Consider the following 19,240-nt stretch of genomic DNA (forward strand, 5'->3'; position numbering starts at 1 on the left):
GTTGTGTTGGGAAGGTGAGCATCATAGAATGCCAATTTAATAGAAGAACAGAATACTTTTTTCAATGGCACAGGTTATCACAGATTAAAATTGTAAAAAAATTTTACTAAATTAACTAGAGAAGTCTTTGGCTTACAGTGTTTACAATGTGGAGTCTCCATTTACAGAGTTGTTTTCGTTTGTTTAATCTCCAGCTTGGGAATGTTTAAAACTCTCTTTTACAGACACAGACCCCACCCCACAGGTTTCAAGTCTTAGTTCTCCTGACTTTCGTGCAGGATCTTTCAAGTGCAGTTTCAGTGAAACAAAGCCGGGTGCCAACCATTTGTAAAACCTCAGATTTTAACTTCCATACATTAAGAAGGGGGCAGGGTTTTTCTCTGACAACAATAATGCTGAGTTTGAAACCTCCTTCTGTGCACCGTGCACTCCCCTCTGCCCCCCCAACCCCGACTGTATTTTTCTCATGTGAAAGCTAAGGCCAATATAGTTTAGAGCCCAGTGATTCAAGTAATTGGGACATAGAAGGGCTTTGTGGTTTGAAAACTCAGGGACTGGGAACAAAAGCACTGGCTAAATTTCTGCTACAGTGCTGACAGATCTTGGTCTAAATTAGCCCTATCAGTTTTCTAGGCAACAACCCCCATTGAGTTTAATTACTGAATAATTCACAAGTATCTGTTAGACACATTGATCAGTGTAAATTAAGCTTAATATTCACTGGCACTATTTGGCATTATTCCAAATAATGTAAGCGTTTAGGTTGAAGCATATATATAAGCAGATACATGGATTTAGTGATTGAAAATCCATCTCATAAACTATATCCCAAACCCATCTCCAAACTATATCCAGGTCTAGCAATGACCAAAGAGCAATGAAAAGAGAGACGAAGGGCACGTAAAATGAAGCGCTTGGGCTCTGAATCAGGGGCCACGCTAGTCAGCTGTAGTTATGGGGAAGTAAAGGTGGCTGCTCAGGTTCTTTTTTGAGAAATGCCTATTTTTTACATCCTTCATAGAATTTTGTGTTAAAAAGAAAGAGTAATACTTTGGAACATTTAATTTCATTTATTTGAGAAATACTTATTGAGCATCTCTAGGTAACCTTTGGTACTTTAATATATTTAGAGCAAGGAAGGAACAATTATATGACATTAGGAGCATATGTTTGCTAAATATGAAAGCAAATTGTTTTAATAAAAATTCAATTAAAAAACTAAAATTAAACCATGCCATGAATCTGCTGTAAGATCCTGAGTCAGCTGAGAACTTTTTGGCAAATCTGTTTTCAGAAACCGAGGCAGTCGCTGTTCTCTATAGAAACCAGCTCTAGCCCAAGAGATTCAAACTAAGTGGAATGGAGCCGTTTCTATCCCATGATCCTTCTGTCTCCCTAATAATCCTCACTGTCGCAACGAGCTCACAGGCAGAGGAGACATGGCATTTCAGATATTATTAGGAGTGGGGGTGGGAGCAGGAGTGGGGAATGGTAATTCTATTACTAATCTTTGCAAAAATCTAGTTCAACTCAGCTTATAGTATTTTAAAATGTTATTACATAAATTATTTTATGTTGTTGTATGTATTATTCAAGCTTTTAAAGTGTCTTAGTTTTTAGCAAGTAGCTGCCTTCAAAAGGTAACATTTTTTCTCTCTAAAAAAGCCAATGCAGAAAAAAATGTTAATAATTCTAACAAAAATTGGAGGAAGAATTGTTGAACTAATTGTACAAATTACAAATAACATTTTGCACAAATAAAGGATTTACCCATATGTAAAAACTTTAGTTTAAGTCATGTAATTGGCCTTTTTATAATAATATTGTTGATACTGATTTACTCTCAAGTTTTGTCTCATAAGCAACAAAGCTATGGAAGAATTTCTAAGTTCTATAAGAAAAACTATAGTAAAACTTGTACAATGATACTTCCAATAATAGGATAGCTAAACATTATTAAGGCTATTCAAGGAAAAGAGCAAACATAACAATTCTTCATAAATCCTGGAATTCTTTATATCATCAATGGATTGACCTGATATTTAGTTGGGCTGCTAACTGCAAAAGCAGTGGTTCAAACCCATTGGCTGCTCCTTGTTTGGGCCCAAAAAGATTTAGTCTCAGAAACCTTACAGAGTGGCACTCTGAGTCAGCATCAATTAGATGGTAGTAGGTTTGGCTTTTGGTACAGAATGCTGTTTCCCAAATGGATGATACATCCCCTCCTGGAAGGGGGGCATTGGAATGATCCAGGGGGACAGCAAAATTAAATACCTACTCTTTTTCCTGGGTTATCAATTATAGTACCAAAGTTTTTAATTGCCAGGCTGCGGGGTGGGATTATGAGGGGTGGCACTGAGTATTTTTCTTTTTCTTTTTTTAAAGGAAGCAGCAGACCAAATTAGTCTGAGAGCTTCTAGTCTAGAGGATGCAGGCTGGGTGAAGACATACCTGTTGTTTATTGTTGGGCATGTAGGGCAGCAAAGTTGACACATGGAACATGAGCTCATAATCCTTGTATGTGGTATAGAGGGAATGAGTTCCTGTAGAATCAGCTAAAGACAAAGACATATTACAACAATATGTTAGGCAAAGGTCACAGCCAGTTTAACCAGAAAAAAAACAAAAATCTTATCCTCCAGAAACTTCAAAAGTAGGTCATCCAAGTCCCTCCCCATCCTCTCTGTCTCTAAGCGTTCACTTTTCTCTTCATCTGCTCTCCCCAGCTTTGGTTTCATACACTCTTTTACTCTGTCTTCACTGTACTGACTCCGGTGGCCCACTATGGTGGGTCAGGTACTCCTGCCATGAGGAGTAGAGGAAAGCAGAGGAAGAAAGGAGCTAGAGGTACAGTCCAGTGCGGGTCTGGGGACAATTATTCGAAGGTGTAGACTAAGCAGTAGTTATTCTTGCCCCATCCTTTGGTTGGTTTGTGTATAGTTATTAGTTAGCTATTATTGGGCATTTGCTTTTTTCTTAGACCCCAATAAAATGACATAGAATAGACTCACTATGGAAATGGAACAAAAATAGGTATTTAAAAAGAATTATCTTCATGAGTGATGTAATTATTTTCCTCCTTTATATAGACCAAGCAATATAGTCATATCAACAAAGAAAATGGAGAAAGAATGTGATATGATCTCTTATTAGGATAATGCACTGACGTATGTTTAAAAGAAAAGCCTGACATTTGAACCTCGTCACCTTTTGAAAAGCCGGGTTCTTTGTCAACTCAAAACCCATTTGTTCTGCTACTGAGATTACTTCAGATTTAGTCTCAGGCATAAGAACTGAAACAGAAACTATCAAAAGCATAAGTAATAACTGTGGGGCATATTGTTGAATCATTTTGCATGTGGGTAAAAGAAAACACAGATATATGGAAATAAGGCATACAAGAGTATAGATTACTTTTGCTGACCTTTACTTTACATTTGGTCTTATTTTTCCACCTTTTAAACAATGAGAAATAATGTTGCTCAATATCATCTTTTTAAAAGTCTGTTTATTTGAAATTACTGCTCCAGAGAGTAGTCATTTTGGATGAAATTTTTAAAACTTAAAAAATTAAATTTTTATTCTAGGAATTGAAAAAATAACACCCTCATTGCCTTTAGTATTTTCTTTCTAATTCTTACAGCATGCTCTTCTTTCCAGTATTTATGTGTGACTCAGAGGTGGTTCTGAAAATTCTCCAGCAAGAAAAATATCATTTGCTATATTTGGAAACTCTGAAGAGGTATTCACATTAAAGATTTCATGAATGAAGGGGCTACTTAAACTATATAACATTATCAATATAGATAAATCTCAATTTATGTATGCTCAACATTCATTTAATAAACTGCATGCCAACTATTCCCAACATGAAATAGTTGGGAATTTTCTTTTTAAAGTATTCATTAAATAGAGCCAGCATATTTGTTATTTTCCAGAGGACTTTTAGAAGGCAATATCTCATTTTGAGTCTCTTTGCTCAGCTCCTTGACATAACATATTTGTTTGGAAGTAAGCAAATATAAAAGCTCTTTGGTGATAATAGACTCACAGATGACAATACTGAAGGTGAAATGCTGAAACTGCTCAGGTATATTCAATTATTCCCATTTTGATACTATTTCACTGGATATTTGGTATATGAAGTGCTGACAGATACTTTTAGTATCTAATGAACAGGTTTCAGATTCAGGAAATTGCAAAGACGGAAAATATATTTTGGGAAAATGTGGTAACATCTGTCTATCCCAAACAATATTAAAAAATAAACTTTTGAAATTAATAATCCTAAAAGCTTTTTAACTCAATCATACGTGGTAATGGATTATGCAAACTGACAAGCCTATTCATGGATTTGCTGAAAATATTTCTCTTCAAAAACAGATAGACCACTGTCCATGGCCCGGGCCCAAAGTGTACACTCCTCTATGCTTAGCAGCTTATATCCAGTGATCTGACTCCCTTTCATTGTGTACTTAAGAATGAAGCCACCCATTTCAGAGGTGGAAGACATCCAAAATATTCTAGCCTGATGTACTGAATTTTTCTGGTGAGGAAATTGAGACCTATGTTTGATAACAGTTTTGAACTAGAACATGATTTCCCTAAATCAAAGAAGAAATATTTTTATTTGCTCATAAATCACATACTTTATGTGACAATTCTGTGAAACATACTTCTCTGGTAATGGGGTTATGTCGTAGCCTTCTTTGCATCCATCAGTGTGCCTAAAAAATGCTTTGCATATGAAAAACGTAAATATTTGTTGGTTGTTAGGGTCAACACATCCAAAGGCAGAGCTTTTGTTATCATCTCCGAAGCAAAGGTGCTTAGTGCCACCTCTACATCAATGGTCTCTCCAAAGTCACAAAAACTCACAGCTGAGGTCAGGAAATGTTGGCATTATTTATGTTCTTGAATGTCTAGGTTAGGAGTTCAGAAACAGTTCCACAATCCAACCGCTCTAGGAGAGGGGACACCTCTCATCCCAAACAGGAGTGCATGGAGTTTCAAACAGGAGAGGTTCCTGAGGAGAGCACCACTCTGCCCTGGTGGTTCCCAGATACAGAGTACTGGGGAGGATGAAAGATAAGAAGAAAACTCGGAAAAGGCTTCACTGATCAACTTAAAATATGTATTTGTATTCTTCATGCTATGCCATGAATTATGTCCTAATATTTACTGTATATACTCGAGTATAAGCCGACCCGAATATCAGCCAAGGCACCCGATTTTACCACAAAAACTGCATTGAAAATGTGCCGGAAAACTCGGCTAATACACAAGTATACACGGGATACGGCTAAGGCATATGCAATATGCATCCCATGCACCAGACAAGTTGTAAACCTGACAGGTATAGAGATACACTGTGATCCACATATACATGAACTCTGTCGCCCTGTCTTGTGGTATACTGTAACTTATAACTTTCAAAGCAAATCTAAAGGCTGGGAACTCAAAACAGAGGCAGACTGACTTGGACCCCTCAATAAAAAAGCACCGGTTTGAGGAGGAGTGGTACCAATGACAGTCAAAACTGACTGGACTTTCTGAGGAGGCCCTGGAGACACAGAGAACGGTGCGCAGAAGAACGCCACGTGTTCATCTGGCCGCCCTTGTTTTCATCCGGGCTCTGTCACCCAGACTCTCCCCTACAAGACTTCATTCTGTCTCCAGTTTCCTCCAGTTCAGAGTGGCCTAGAAGCTAAGACTCCAGTTTCATAAGCTACCTGCTCATCATTTTCATTAAAAGAACCAGTAAAATGATCTTCCTTGGTGTTTTTTTTATTAATCATTTTATTGGGGCTCATACAATTCATCACAATACATAGATCAATTGTGTAGAGCACACCTAGACATTTGTTGCCCCTCATCATTCAGTGCTGCCAGCAACTAAATAATTAGCACTGCAAATAAAAATTAGAAAGATAAAGAATTTCTGAGGATCATAAGCCATATAGTTCAGTAGATCATGAGGACTGAAAGCACATGCTTTTAATTGTCCCATTACTCAGGGAAACCTGGTTTACGACACTGAAAAATAAGAGGCTTTTAATCACGATTCCATCCCCCCAGCGAACTTCTTGAACCCTGAAACGAACATACTACGCCTGACGACATGGCATGAATGACTGCAGTCAGGCTCTTTTGTCTCTTGGAAATGAAAGCAGTGCTTGCGCTTGGTACCCAGAACAAGAGGGAAATTAGAAGAGGTGAGCTCAAATACAGAAGAAGATATTAAACGATTCCTCCAGAAACACTAGGCTATTTCGCTATTGGTGCTACAAAGGAAAAATGATTGACCTTTTGAGCGTATGATGTGAAGCACGGTCCCTTGAGAAATGTGTTTTCTCTCTTCACCTGAGGAAATGTAAACTCCAGCCTGAAGAAGCCTGGTAGGCTGCTCTGGGCTCAAGAATCACTGGCTTAGATTTATTTATATGGTCTGCCTATCTTTTGAGAATTAAACTTGCACACACAACAATAATCATCTTACTTTTATTGTCTAGCTGAGCTCGATATTTACTAAATCCTTTTAGCCGTACTCTCTGGCCCAGAAGATCAAGGAATTCTTCAAAAGCTGGCCCCGCCGTCTCATTGTTATACATTTCTTCCTCCGTGCTCTGGCCCGCTTTGCAATAAAGGATCCCGATTTTGTGCTGAAAGCTCAGCTGAAATGGGGGAGAAATGCAATTACTTGGCAAGGAGTATCAGATAAACTAACTTAAAGTAAGTTTTAAAATATAGAATTTTTTAAAGCATGCCAGGACAACTGCTATAAGCAAAGAAGCAGCATAGTAGGTGACTATCGTGTCTTTGATGCTATGTACAGATGGATCTCAGAAGTGCTGTGGATTTGGCTCCAGACCACTGCAATAATAAACAAGTCACATGCATTTTATGGTTTTTCCAGTGCATATAAAAGTTACTTTTTCACTCTTCTGTAGTGTGTACTAACATAAAAAATGTTTGAAATATTGTGAGAATTAACAAAATGTGAAACAGAGACAAGAAGTTATAAGCATATGTTGCTGGAAAAGGATGCTCATAGATTTACTTGAGCCAGGGTTGCCACAAACCTTCAATTGAAAAACAAACCAACCCACTGTTTGTGAAGTCCAATAAAGAGACGCACAATTAAACAAAGTATGCCTGTCATAAAGCCAGCAACCAGAAGTACAGCTGGATAACTGTCAGAAGCTGAAAATTATACTGTGTGGTCTGAGCCCCATAGTGTTAGCCAGGTTTCCCAAAACCAATTTCAAGCATATATTTAAAAGTAAAAACACGGAAATAGTAAGTCTTCTACACACCATGCAGTAATCAACATTATCTATCAAGTCAGAAGAAAAAGCTGCAAATTTAATTTCCCCCTTTATTTCCTCATTCCTACTACATGCTTTTTATTTGAACATATATAATACTATATAAGGCTTTTAGGAAAAATATGTCAAATTAAAGTCTATTAGAAAAGAGATTTATGTATGAGTATGCAAACAGAATGCTTCGTTTTTATAAAAGTAACTGGCTGAACAATTATAAGCACTCATTACATTTTTTACTGTTCTGAAAAGAAAACATCTACTAAATACACCATACGGAATTTTCATAGCAATCGAAGCGTTCCTGTTGCAGTGTGTCTCTCAGAGTGGAAGTCCTGAGCTTCTTTCCCAGGAGGCTTAGGGTCACAGGGACTGCCGTGCATTTGCACAGCTTGCCGACTTTTCCCAAAGAGGAATTACTTCTCCCTCATAAACTCAGATTGTTACTCTACAACAATCTGGGCTTCAAAGACAAGTCATAATAGTGTTAACTTTTAGTACCAGGCTTGAAATAGAGCCTCAATCAAGATTGATTGTGGACACGATCAGTAAAATAAGGCAAAATGATACTCATTTTCCTAGAGTAGGAAAGTGATGGAAGCAGGCTCATCGACATCATCTAATGACAACGTGATATGAGAGGGAAGAAAAACGTCAATGCTTGGGCAGTCGAGGAAGCTGCAGGAAGCACTTCACTGCATATCAGGAGAAATTCAAAAGTTAGAAGGTTGAGTTGGCCATCACTACATTCTGATGCATTTCAGCCCTGGGTGCTCTGAAGAAGACCACTTGCTTACAATCAGCTCAGATTGGAGACTAACGGGGTGAAGAGCACAGTCTTGGGCTCCTGACAGAGCCGTAGGTCCTCCATCACACAATGAAGATAATGCTTTGTGCCGCTGGCGTGAGGACGTGAGATGGGGTATGTAAGCATCAGGCGTTTAATTAATAGGGCCAAGAAAGAGGATTTCACTCATCCAGAGGAATAAATATTTCTGATCACATGAGCTTCCAAATAAAAGAGATACCATATGTAAGGGATTAAAAAAAGTTCATGGAAAATGGAATTAAAAGGAATGGATATTTTTCTATGAACATTTGAAACTGGTTCATATTTAATGGAAATAGAGCAGGTGCTTGAAAATCATTACAAATAATAAAAGTACTTTATATTGATAAACATTAATGAATCCTGAGTTCAGAAAACATATCAGGATCCTATGTATATTTGGGGAACAGCTATAATTAGCAATAATTACCTTGGATGCTGAAGGTCTCAGTAATCGGTGGCATCTATACTACTGTTATTATTGCAAACCCTCATGACTACTACACAGATTGACAGTGTGGGGATTTAACTTGTTTATACTCTCTGAAAATATCTTCAGCTTTATAGTTATTCACTTTAATGAGAGTTGGCAAAAAATATACTCAAATACATTTCAAATTCACATACATTTCAAATATATCTCATTTAGAACCTACTGTCCTAAATCTAGAACTAAATCCTCTATCAAAGAACCCTGACTTGCAGATCTCATCTGCCCTGGTGGCTGTCCTTCCACAAGTCCTCGGATCCACCCTCTGTGGCTCATCTCAGAGCCCTGTCAGCACCATTCTACATGACCGTCTGGACACCTCATGCATGTGTCATCTTTGCCTCCAATGTTACGTGGCCTTGAGGAAGAGTCTGCTCTCCAGGTCACACCTGGCTGCCTGGGGAATCTCAATAGGATACTAGACCTCCTTTTGTTCACATGTCTACTTCATGGTGAAGGAAGCCTATCGTATAGTGGATTGAGGAATGATGTGGCCCAATTCTGGTGAAGCAAAGAAGCTATTTCTTGAGCCTTGTGTCCTTGATATTTCTTGTGGATGCATATTCAGGGAAGAGACAAATGACTGGACACTTCTGTTTACTGGCATTTGCCCCCTGACAACTTCATGCCTCAAATTTCCGGCAATCTAACAATTCAGACTGTGTCTAATCCTACCAGTGAACAGGATTCAAGCTTTCATGCAAGAAGGTCCTGGACTATGGGAACCAGGGGATGAAGTGAAATCAGATTTCAAAGCTCTCAACAGACAACTTCCCAGAAGTCTGTGGGTGAGAGCTCCAGAGCCCATGAAAAGGCTTTATGGGCACCACACTTCTTTTGATAAATTCACCATATGATTTGTCCACAAAATGGAACTGAGGATAAATAAATATTGCCAATGACACAGAAATAAACACCAACCATAGTTGTTAGGCCACTAAATATAGTAATATAATGAAATACTTAATCAAAGAAGAGACACATGTTTCCTGACTCTCTCTCATCGACAACCTTATGGAAAAAATCTAAATACATTATCAAGCACAACTACTTCTGTCACATACCAAAAAGAAAAAGGCTCTTCAGCGGGGTCACTATACAAAGCAAATTAGAGACTCCAAAACTTCCTGCACTGAAACACTAACTTTTCTCAGATCAGGGTTTCATTTTTCATCTGCTCTAAGCCTCAGGGGGGAGCAGTAGTGGTCTAATTGGCTTGCACATTGTAATGTTAACTGCAAGGTCAGCAGTTCAAAAAGACCAGCCAGCCACAGTAGAAAGATGAGGTTTTCTGCTGCCCTCTGGAAAGCACTACAGCCTAGAAGCAGTTCTATTCTGTCCAAGAGGATCACTGTGAGTCAGAATTAACTCAGTGGCAAAGAGGTTGCTGTGTTTTCTGAGTTTAAACCAGTCTGATGGAGCCCCGTTGGTGACTAAGCACTAAGAAGTGCAACACTGAACTGCTAACTGCAAGAAACCAGAAACTGACAGCATGAGGAATTGGCAGAAAGCACAGGGTTATCTGTTAAACATCTTTTCAAGATTAGGAAACACTTGCAACCAAACCCAAAACCCAACTCACTGCCACTGAGTCACTTCTGACTCATAGCGGCCCTCTAGGACAGGGTATAACTGGCTCTGTGTGTGTGTGTGGCAGGGGATGGAGGCAGGTGGCGAGTATTCAAGATATAAAATTAGCCCATTCCCTACTGGACAGATTTATTCTTAGGAAAATGGAAAAGCACAAAAACTGCCAGACAAACCAGAAACAAAAAATACCCACCAGCATTTATCTGCTGTGAACCACAGATGTGTTGCAACTCCCAAGAGGCAACTTTTTGGAAGCTAGGACGTTACAAAGTTGTCCACACTCTTTCAAAGATGAAATTGTTTTACCGTAACCTTTTGAGATTAAGTCTCTCTTCTTCATGTAATAGGGGATCAGATATTAACTAAAGTCATGGGAAGGGAACACATATCATGGTTAACCCTAAACACTATCAAGAGAATAACAGCGTACATAGCAAAACTGAACAACTGTCTCCTCAAAAGAGAACGGCAATGAAAAGCTTTCATTTGCTTCAAAGTTGAACCCAGTTTTAAACATTAATTCCTTGAAATCAGATTGCAAATAGGTGTTTGTTTAAAGTGCTTAAAATACTTAAGTTTTGAAACTTCTGGCCTAGCTTTGAGAGTATTTTGCTGTGCCAACATCCTAGATACTCATTTTTATGTACAGTCAGCTGTAGCTGCTGTGCTTCTCTTAATATTGCTCTGCTGGAGAATTCAGAATTGCATGGCTCTCCAGGCCGTGAAGGCCCTGACTCAGGGCTGGGAAAATGGAGTACTTGTTGACCTTCACCTACAGCAGCCTTAGGGGCTCCACATGCCAACCAACAGGCAAGCAAATCAACCTGCCTTCTGCTATGCAGTACAGTGATTTACTTTCATTTAAATGATGAACAAAAATTTACTGGAAACATAAAGGAATAAAGAACTCATCATATGGTGGCAAGTTCTTACTAATGCTTCTTGCACAAAATAATGGATACTGTTCTTCCCTTTAAATCTACTTTGAGTAATTGGACCAGCCTCTACTGCTCTCTCTCTCCCGACAATAAAATGCCTGCCTCAACTGTTTCCTATTGCATGGATAGTTTATACATTCCACATACTTTATCAGCCATGATATTAGTAAGCTGGTTCTGTAAATACTATGGTTAGCATCATTTGGTTAAATTTGGTTAATTTTTAGTTTAATTTGGTTGTTTCTACAGCATCTTGAAATGTATATATCTTAGGCTTACCCATGTAGAATGTTAAAGAGCCTGTGTCATGCTAACAATGCAGTGCTAACTTGTCAGACAGCTCAGCTACAATTTTATCACATTCAGAATCAGCTACCGCAAGTAACAAATGGTTGAATTCATCACAATTACGACTACTGAGTCAGCCAAAAAACTGTTTGACTCCCTCTAAAACATGCAACAGAATTTTCCTTGGGAAATTCTGAAAATATACTTAGCCATGCTCTATTTTTTTAAAGCACGCATTTAAACACAAACCCACTCACATTGAAAATACATTGCATGCACTTGGCAGACTACCTCTGTTTCCCCTATTAAAGTCATCTTCCATATAAAACTGAAAAGACTTATTTCCATCTTCTGGGCTACCATCCAGTTGTGTTCACCAGTAAATCACTCTTAGACGATGTCAGTAATCATATGCTTGAGTATCAGGTCACCACCCGTTTTTAACCTCACTAGCCTATCAGGGTGATCTTGGTAAAATGTAGCTCTGATTCCGCCACCTCCTGTGGCACAATCTGCAACGGTTCCTTACTGCCTGCTGAATCCTGGGAAAGTCTAGTCTGGAATCAAGGTCTCACAAGCATCCATCACTTACTTTCTTGGTTTTATTTCTACAACCTCCCTACAAGTACCTGTCCTTGAAGAGAAACTAGATTAGGCACAGTTTCATAAAACAGCCAACTACCCTTATCTCCCTCTTGAAATCCTACCCAAGCCTGAAGGTTCAATTAAAATGCGACTTCTTACAAGAGATTAACTCAGCCCAAATGTTTTTTTTCCCCCAAGCAGTCATTGAATTTAGAACTCTCCAAGATTTATTATCAACTCTATCATAGAGACCATTGTGCCTTTGGTCTTACTGTCCTCATAGGCTAGGTTTCAGCCATCTTCAAACTTCCCAGTACATGCTGGCAACATTTGTTAGTATACCTTGAACGGAGTAGACAATAGTAAATATTTGTTCAGGAAAAGAGCCAACTTGAAGTTTTTAAACCCTGGAAAAAGGCACTTGCCACATACCAAAATCTTGGTAAAAACAATAGAAGTCACAATCCAGCAGGAGACATATTGTTCTATAAGAGGGTCATATTTCTTAAGTAGTGTAAATGCATATTTGGGAAATAGCAGGAGAAAATACACTGTGACATCAAAAAGAAATAGTTTTGAAAAACAGATGGAAGGGAGAATTTCTAAATATTTAGACATAGACACAAACTCCAGGCCAAACCCACATTATACACACCCCTTGTTCATCAAGCTTGAGTAGTTGCTCCAGGACTTTGGGTGAGTTCGAAGCCTGTCTCAGGCACTGAATATTCAGTTCTGGGATGACATATTCCAAAACTTCTTTCAGAGGAAGTCCACGGGCAGTACCATGCCTAGCAGTGGAAGGTACGGCATCCTCTAAAATTGCTCCTCTCAGTGTTGTAAGCTGTGGAGAGGAGTAAAGGATTCAGTTACCAATTATTCCTGTTACCTATTTGAGATATAATTTTGTAGTTGCCTTAAAAAAAGAAGAGATCCGAGGCTATCTTTTGACCGGGAAAAGGAGAATACAGCACTCAATATGAAGAAGCAATTAGTAAAAATGCAAAAGTAAGTAATAGGACACAGTTACTGGGATTGCAGTTCATATATGCACAAGTTTACTCCAAAGAAGGTGTGCTTGTACAGTTCTGTGTCATCAGTGGATGGCGACAGACAGGTTCTCTCAGTAAGACACTTGTCTTTGTCTCCTTAAAGTGTCTTCCCCAAAAAAGAGGTCCTATCAAGCAATGGCTTTTGAGGATACCTATTGGGCCAATTAAATTCAAGGCAGAGAGGTAGCAGAGAAGGTTATGGGGCTTTCATTGGGGACCTCAGTAGGGTAATTTGTATAGATTTTCTCAAAAAGATACAGGGCAAACATGGGTGCTTGTTATGAATACTGAAGATCACATGAGTGAGAAAAAGGCCAGCAAAGTTGTGCTGAGAATTTTTTTTTTCATTAAGATAACACACTGCTCATTTTTTGAGAGGGTAGCAAGGGCTGTCCTATAGGAATTCCCCTGAGAAACATTACTTCACCCACCTTTTAACTCTGGGCTTACCCCTCAGAGTTTATTTCACTACCCAAAGAAAAGAACACCGAAAAGGAGCGTACTGTGTTTCCCTCTGGGGTGCTGATACTGTAATTTTGAGGTGGTGTAAATAGGAGAGCACGGAATGCTTCAGGGAAGAGTTAGAGAGCTGAAATAACCACCTTAGGGCAGAGATAGACCCAGATGGAGGCTCTATCAAGAAAACAGTAGCGTCATTGTTATATCTATATATAAAGGTTTCTGCGATTCTGCAGTAAGTCTTGACTTACCCTTGCATACAAATATCAGGGGAGAGTTAGGCCTAAGTTGAAATAATCAAATATGTATCTAATGAATAAAGAGAAGGAAGACACGGTACTGCTGTGCAAAATAAGGACATTTCTGACAATTCTCTTTCTCACATGTGGATTATTGTAAAGGGGATAATCGGGTTTCTTCCATCCTTCCTTAGTTTTCCTGTTTTCTCAATTGCTCTACATCAGTTTTCAATAGGTGATACAGCCCCCTAGGGTCATTAAAACATTCCAGGGGGGTTGCAAAAGCAGATACCTACACATTTTCCTAGATCATGGGTGACAGTATGAGAGTTTTTAACTACCAGGAGGAACTGAGTAGTTTGTTTCACTGTAAATAATAATAAGTTTGTAAACCCATGCTCTCCACTTTTATCTCATGCCATTGCTTCTCTTCTATTACCCATTACTGATATGTCCTTTGGTTGAGCAGGGGTACCCAGCGATAGCCTAGACAAGGTACCTGTGCAGTGATATCTGGGGGAGGGTGGTTCTGGGCTCAGATGACCACCCCCGAGCTTCACTTGTGATCTGCTGTATGCCCTTACATGTGCCATGAGAGTGTGGGATCACCATTAGAATACAAACCTCAGACCTACTACTGAGCAATTAAAATAGTGGCACCCAACCACCACCATAATATGAGAAAAAGAATTTTAAATTAAATTGATTTATGTTTACTTTTAACTTAAATAGGCTCCTGTGGCTAGGAGTTACTACACTGGGTAGCACACGTCTATAAAGGGACATTAAATTACGCTGGATCACTGGAATGTCTAAATAGGAGATACAGTGCACAGTTGTACAGATGTTCATGCAGACTGCACTTAATTAGGAAAGAGCACTCTTCATCTGTCAACATGATCTAGAACTAGGCAACCCCATACACATTCTGGACAATTAGCCAACTAAAACCAACCCCTTGGCCACAAGTGACCCGAACTCAAACCCCATGATGTCAAACTGTGCTCCATATGGTTTCCAATGGCCAATTTGCTAGAAGGAGATGATGAGGTCTTTCTTTTGAGGCACTTCTAGACAGACTCAAACTACCAACCTTTGGGCTACTCTGTTTCCCCAAAAGTAAGACACCCCCCAAAATAAGACCTACTTACAGTTTTGGCTCTCACTGAAATATAAGGCATCCCCCCGAAAATAAGACCTCCCCCAAAATAAGCCCCCCCAAAGCTACCGTAACTCTGGCACTGGACCGTAGTGGCCGGGCACTCCTGCACAGTTCACTGTTGGCCGCAGCGCAGCCGGAGCAGACAGGAAGTGCAAGGTCTCTTTTAATAAAACAATAACCAATAAATGTGTACCGTATTCTTCTTCATGGAAAAATAAGACATCCCTTGAAAATAAGACCTAGAGCATCTTTGGGAGCAAAATCTAATGTAAGACACTGTCTTATTTTCGGGGAAACAGGATAGTAGCCAAGAGTATTATCTGTTTGCACCACTCAGGGCTGGTCATCTGACTAACATGGACCAAAAGACTAAAATCTAAATTTCATGTCTAATCTAATTCCTTACACAAATCAACACTTCTATCATGTAACTCTACACTGTGTCATTTCTATAACAATTTCACTTATTACTCAGAGTAATACCAGCAAGGGATTAATTTCTTTCCTAGATGTAATAAAACAGGAGTAGACAGACGTATCATGCTGATTAAAACAACAACAAAACCAATTTAAACCCACTCAAACATTCTACATCAGGCTATCTGATTGTGTGTGTGTGTGTGTGTGTGTGTGTGTTAGGATGTTAGTGTCATATCCTGTCCTAGTCCCTAAACTTTCTATTTTTATAATTTTATCCTATGTTCATACAAAGCGGCTTTCAAAATCATTACTATTTAACACTCATGGAAAGTTTCATAATATTTACTCTGTTCATTTTTTAAAGTACCATAACTGCTTCCATCTTTAAAGTTAGTTAAAATAAAATGTAAAATTCAATGCCACATCTAAGGCAAACTAAAGGCGTCATAGTGAAGGTGTTATGAAGGTAAACCATTGGTCCCCTAGGAACTGTGACATTGCATCCTATGCAGGCAGAGACGGGCAGGAGACATTGCAAGAGTTTGGGGAACTCTGCAGACACACTGCTAATGTGCAAAGCTCAGTTCTCCTGCTCATGAATTATGAAACTTGCAGGGACATTGTGTGCCTATGACTGTCTGTGTCAGCTACATCACATAACATGGGGGAACTACATATAAAGCACATAGAACAACGCCAAATCTTGAGTAAGCATTAAGAAATCTCAAGTTATTAAAGCTGATAATAGGTATTTCTACATAAACTCATAGTGGTAGTCAGTAGTTTCATGTCCTCAAGTTGACTTATGGAAAAATGTATACATATCGATCATTATACAAATTAATGGTAGAACCATTTACCTAAGAGAAAACATATCAATAGACAAACATGCCCTAAAGCAGTGGTTTTCAACCTTCCTAATGCTGCGACCCTTTAATACAGTTCCTCATGTTGTGGTGACCCCCAACCATAAAATTATTTTCGCTGCTACTTCATCACTGAAATTTTGCTACTGTTATGAATTGGGCGACCCCAAAAGGGGTTGTGACACACAGGTTGAGAATGCCTGCCCTAAAGTCATGAAGGTATACTGCCTAAGCACAATATTTACTGATCTTCAGACTTCAGCCAAGGACAGCCACAAGGCACAATAGCGTCATTACCTCACTGGTCCTGAGAGCTACACGGTAGTTGAACTGGGACCCTTCTTTCTCTTTAGTGTCATCAACCTTCTCTCTCCGGATGCTTATGGCCACAGGGCCAAGGTTCTCATCGATCCCAAAGTAGTTTTGGTGCTCTGTAACAGAAAAGGTCAACTGAATCAAAGGAAACAGAATGGAGCAAAGAGCATGCACATCACGTTTCTAAAGAAGGGCCATACGGGTCCTCAATGTATGTTTGATGAGCAAACAGACCAGATCAATGTTTTTGGTTTCCATGTTAGATGTGTTTTTACATTTCTCACTATCTGTGACTCTATTCTCTCATTTTATATTTTACTACTTCAGGAACAGCAGAACATTTCTTAAAGTAATAACTTTACTAGCAGAGGAATAGTATTCATGGAAAGCATTTGTTACAAATCAAATGAGGGTCACAGGCATTATTGAAAAACTGATTTTCCTCCGGATCATCACATTCTTGGGTAACTGAAATATCTGAGGGTGACCAAACTAAGTAATCAGACACTCACATCAATTCTGGTGATCAGGGGGAAGCAAAAAGCACCCTTTCATCACCATCTCTCTAAAGCATGTCAATATGTAGCAAAATTCAGCAAATGACAGAAAACATAAAAAGTCACCAAGTTCTTGAGCTGAAATTGCCCTTACTAATACTACAAATTAGATTTCATGTATTTCTGGGTGGTCATCATTTCTAACACAGGAACACTCTTGAGAAGACCCTTCCTATGGGAGAGCCATTGGTCTTTCACTTGTTCAAAACAAAACAAGGCAAAACAAAAAACAGGTGCTGTGGACTCACTGCTGATAACAATCCCATGCATATCAGAGTAAACCTGTTTTCACAGGGTCTTCAATAGCCGATGTTTTGAAGGTAGCTTGCTTCTGTTTGCCCTTATCAGGTCCTGTTTCGCTCATAGGCTCCACTAGTATGTACCTACTACGTTCCCGCCCCTGTTCTGAACAGTGGAGCACACGGTGAACACTGCAGAAGAACACCCACACCCAGGAAGCTGCTGACAGACTGCTGTGGGGAAAAGTCACTTTGGATTGTTGACCAAGATTCTTTGTCAGTGAGCTCTGCTAAATTCAGTCCAAAATGTTTCATCGGGACTTCAAACCCTTTATCCTCTGAAGTGAGCAGACTAACCCCATACTTATAATATATTGCAACACACAAAAAACACAGGGAGCAATTACGCAAACCTTTATTAATGCATCTAAAAAAGGTACATGTCTATTCTTAGCACCTCCATCACACCAATAATTCATGCAAAGCAGGTGGTAAACTCAAACCCCAGGTGCTACTCATTTATTTCCTAATGAACTGCTGCTGGGTCAGTCCTCCAAGGTCTTTGCTTACAAAATCAATTTTTCCAGCCTGTGTGCACGACTTCACACTTATCGTATTTGAATGTCACCTTCTTGATTTGGGCCAACCTTTTTCTGGATTCTTAAATTTTCATGTTAAAGAAACAAATATAATGAACATTTATAACTTTGGGGGGAGGTGGAGGGACCACAGGTATTGCAATTGTCTTTGTTATGCTAATATTTAAGCTATACACAAAAAATTTAAAGAAATAAGAAATGTTATTCAGGAAGCAGAAAATAAGAGGCGCTCAATGAACTAGAGTGTATCTGCACTACTTTAAGCAAACATTACTCAAAGGCACAAGTGAATATTGGCCAGAATTTGAAAAGACAAATAATGCTTCACTGCTTCCACCGAACCAGATGAACTGTCATTTCTCTTGAGAAAAGGTAACGGCTAGACAAGCAGGTGGATATTTTAAGAGTGGAAAGTGAACTGCTGACTTAGTATCATTCTGGAACTACACAAAGGAAACAAGCCCCCCTTTTTACAATGATAACGCATTCCTTGGGTATACACTGTACTGATAATAACCAAGAGGACTGTTACACATATGAATACTCCCAGTGAATAAAACATGTATTTAAAAAACATTGGACTTGGGGAAATTAAATCCAAAGCTGACTTTAATCAACACAATTAAGAACTTGAAGTTAAAATTCTAACAAGAGAGCTTCAAAGTTAATTATCTACTTGAAGAAATTATCATTTTATTAATTCCTGAAATTGGCATTAGTATCTGCCAGCATTATGCTATATTCTTTAAATTAGTCATTCAACCTCATCATATGAATCAAAAGAGCTTCAAATTATTTTAAGGAGACAGAGAATAAACAAAAAGTAAAATTCTTTTAATGATCAAGTTGAGAATCGTAGGCTAAGCCAACCAAATCACTAATTCTAGCACCTGACAGCTCATCATGGGCACTGTCTTCAAACCTACAAGGGGCTTCAGCACATTACAAGATCTGCAAGGTAACAACTACAAAACAGATCAAGAGGGAAAAAAGAGTTAACAGAGGCAGAGAGGAACTGGAACGCTCAATTTATTTCTGTTGAGAACACAAAATGATACATTGTCATGGATAAGCCAAAAAGCATTGCTACAAGATTTTGAAAATAACACAACAAAATAAAAACCAAACTACCTTCCATTGAGTAAATTCTGAATCACAAAAACCTTAATTTAAAAATATCAAAATGTAAAGTTATCCTCTCTTAACACAACCTCTCTATTTCTGAAGGCAGTGTTCCATCTCTTTTAAACTTCTCTGAAGAATTTTGCTCTCAAAACAGGGACTCAG

At 38.8% G+C, this 19,240-nt stretch overlaps 1 protein-coding gene across 6 annotated transcripts in view; it reads right to left on the reverse strand.

The window, feature by feature from the left end:
- Nucleotides 1-19,240, reverse strand: part of SIPA1L2 (signal induced proliferation associated 1 like 2) — a 214,692-nt gene that overhangs the window by 94,393 nt on the left and 101,059 nt on the right. For all 6 annotated transcript variants that reach the window (XM_045297903.1, XM_004712174.2, XM_045297905.1 and 3 more), the window contains exons 3-6: nucleotides 16,541-16,674; nucleotides 12,701-12,889; nucleotides 6,500-6,674; nucleotides 2,452-2,555 (exon numbers count right to left, since the gene is read on the reverse strand). In XM_045297903.1, the coding sequence (XP_045153838.1) occupies nucleotides 2,452-2,555; nucleotides 6,500-6,674; nucleotides 12,701-12,889; nucleotides 16,541-16,674 (602 nt within the window). The remainder of the gene's footprint in view (nucleotides 1-2,451; nucleotides 2,556-6,499; nucleotides 6,675-12,700; nucleotides 12,890-16,540; nucleotides 16,675-19,240) is intronic.

Source organism: Echinops telfairi, unplaced genomic scaffold, assembly GCF_000313985.2.
Source record: "Echinops telfairi isolate 266 unplaced genomic scaffold, ASM31398v2 ScPeMD7_7424;HRSCAF=8462, whole genome shotgun sequence".
NCBI lineage: Eukaryota > Metazoa > Chordata > Mammalia > Afrosoricida > Tenrecidae > Echinops > Echinops telfairi.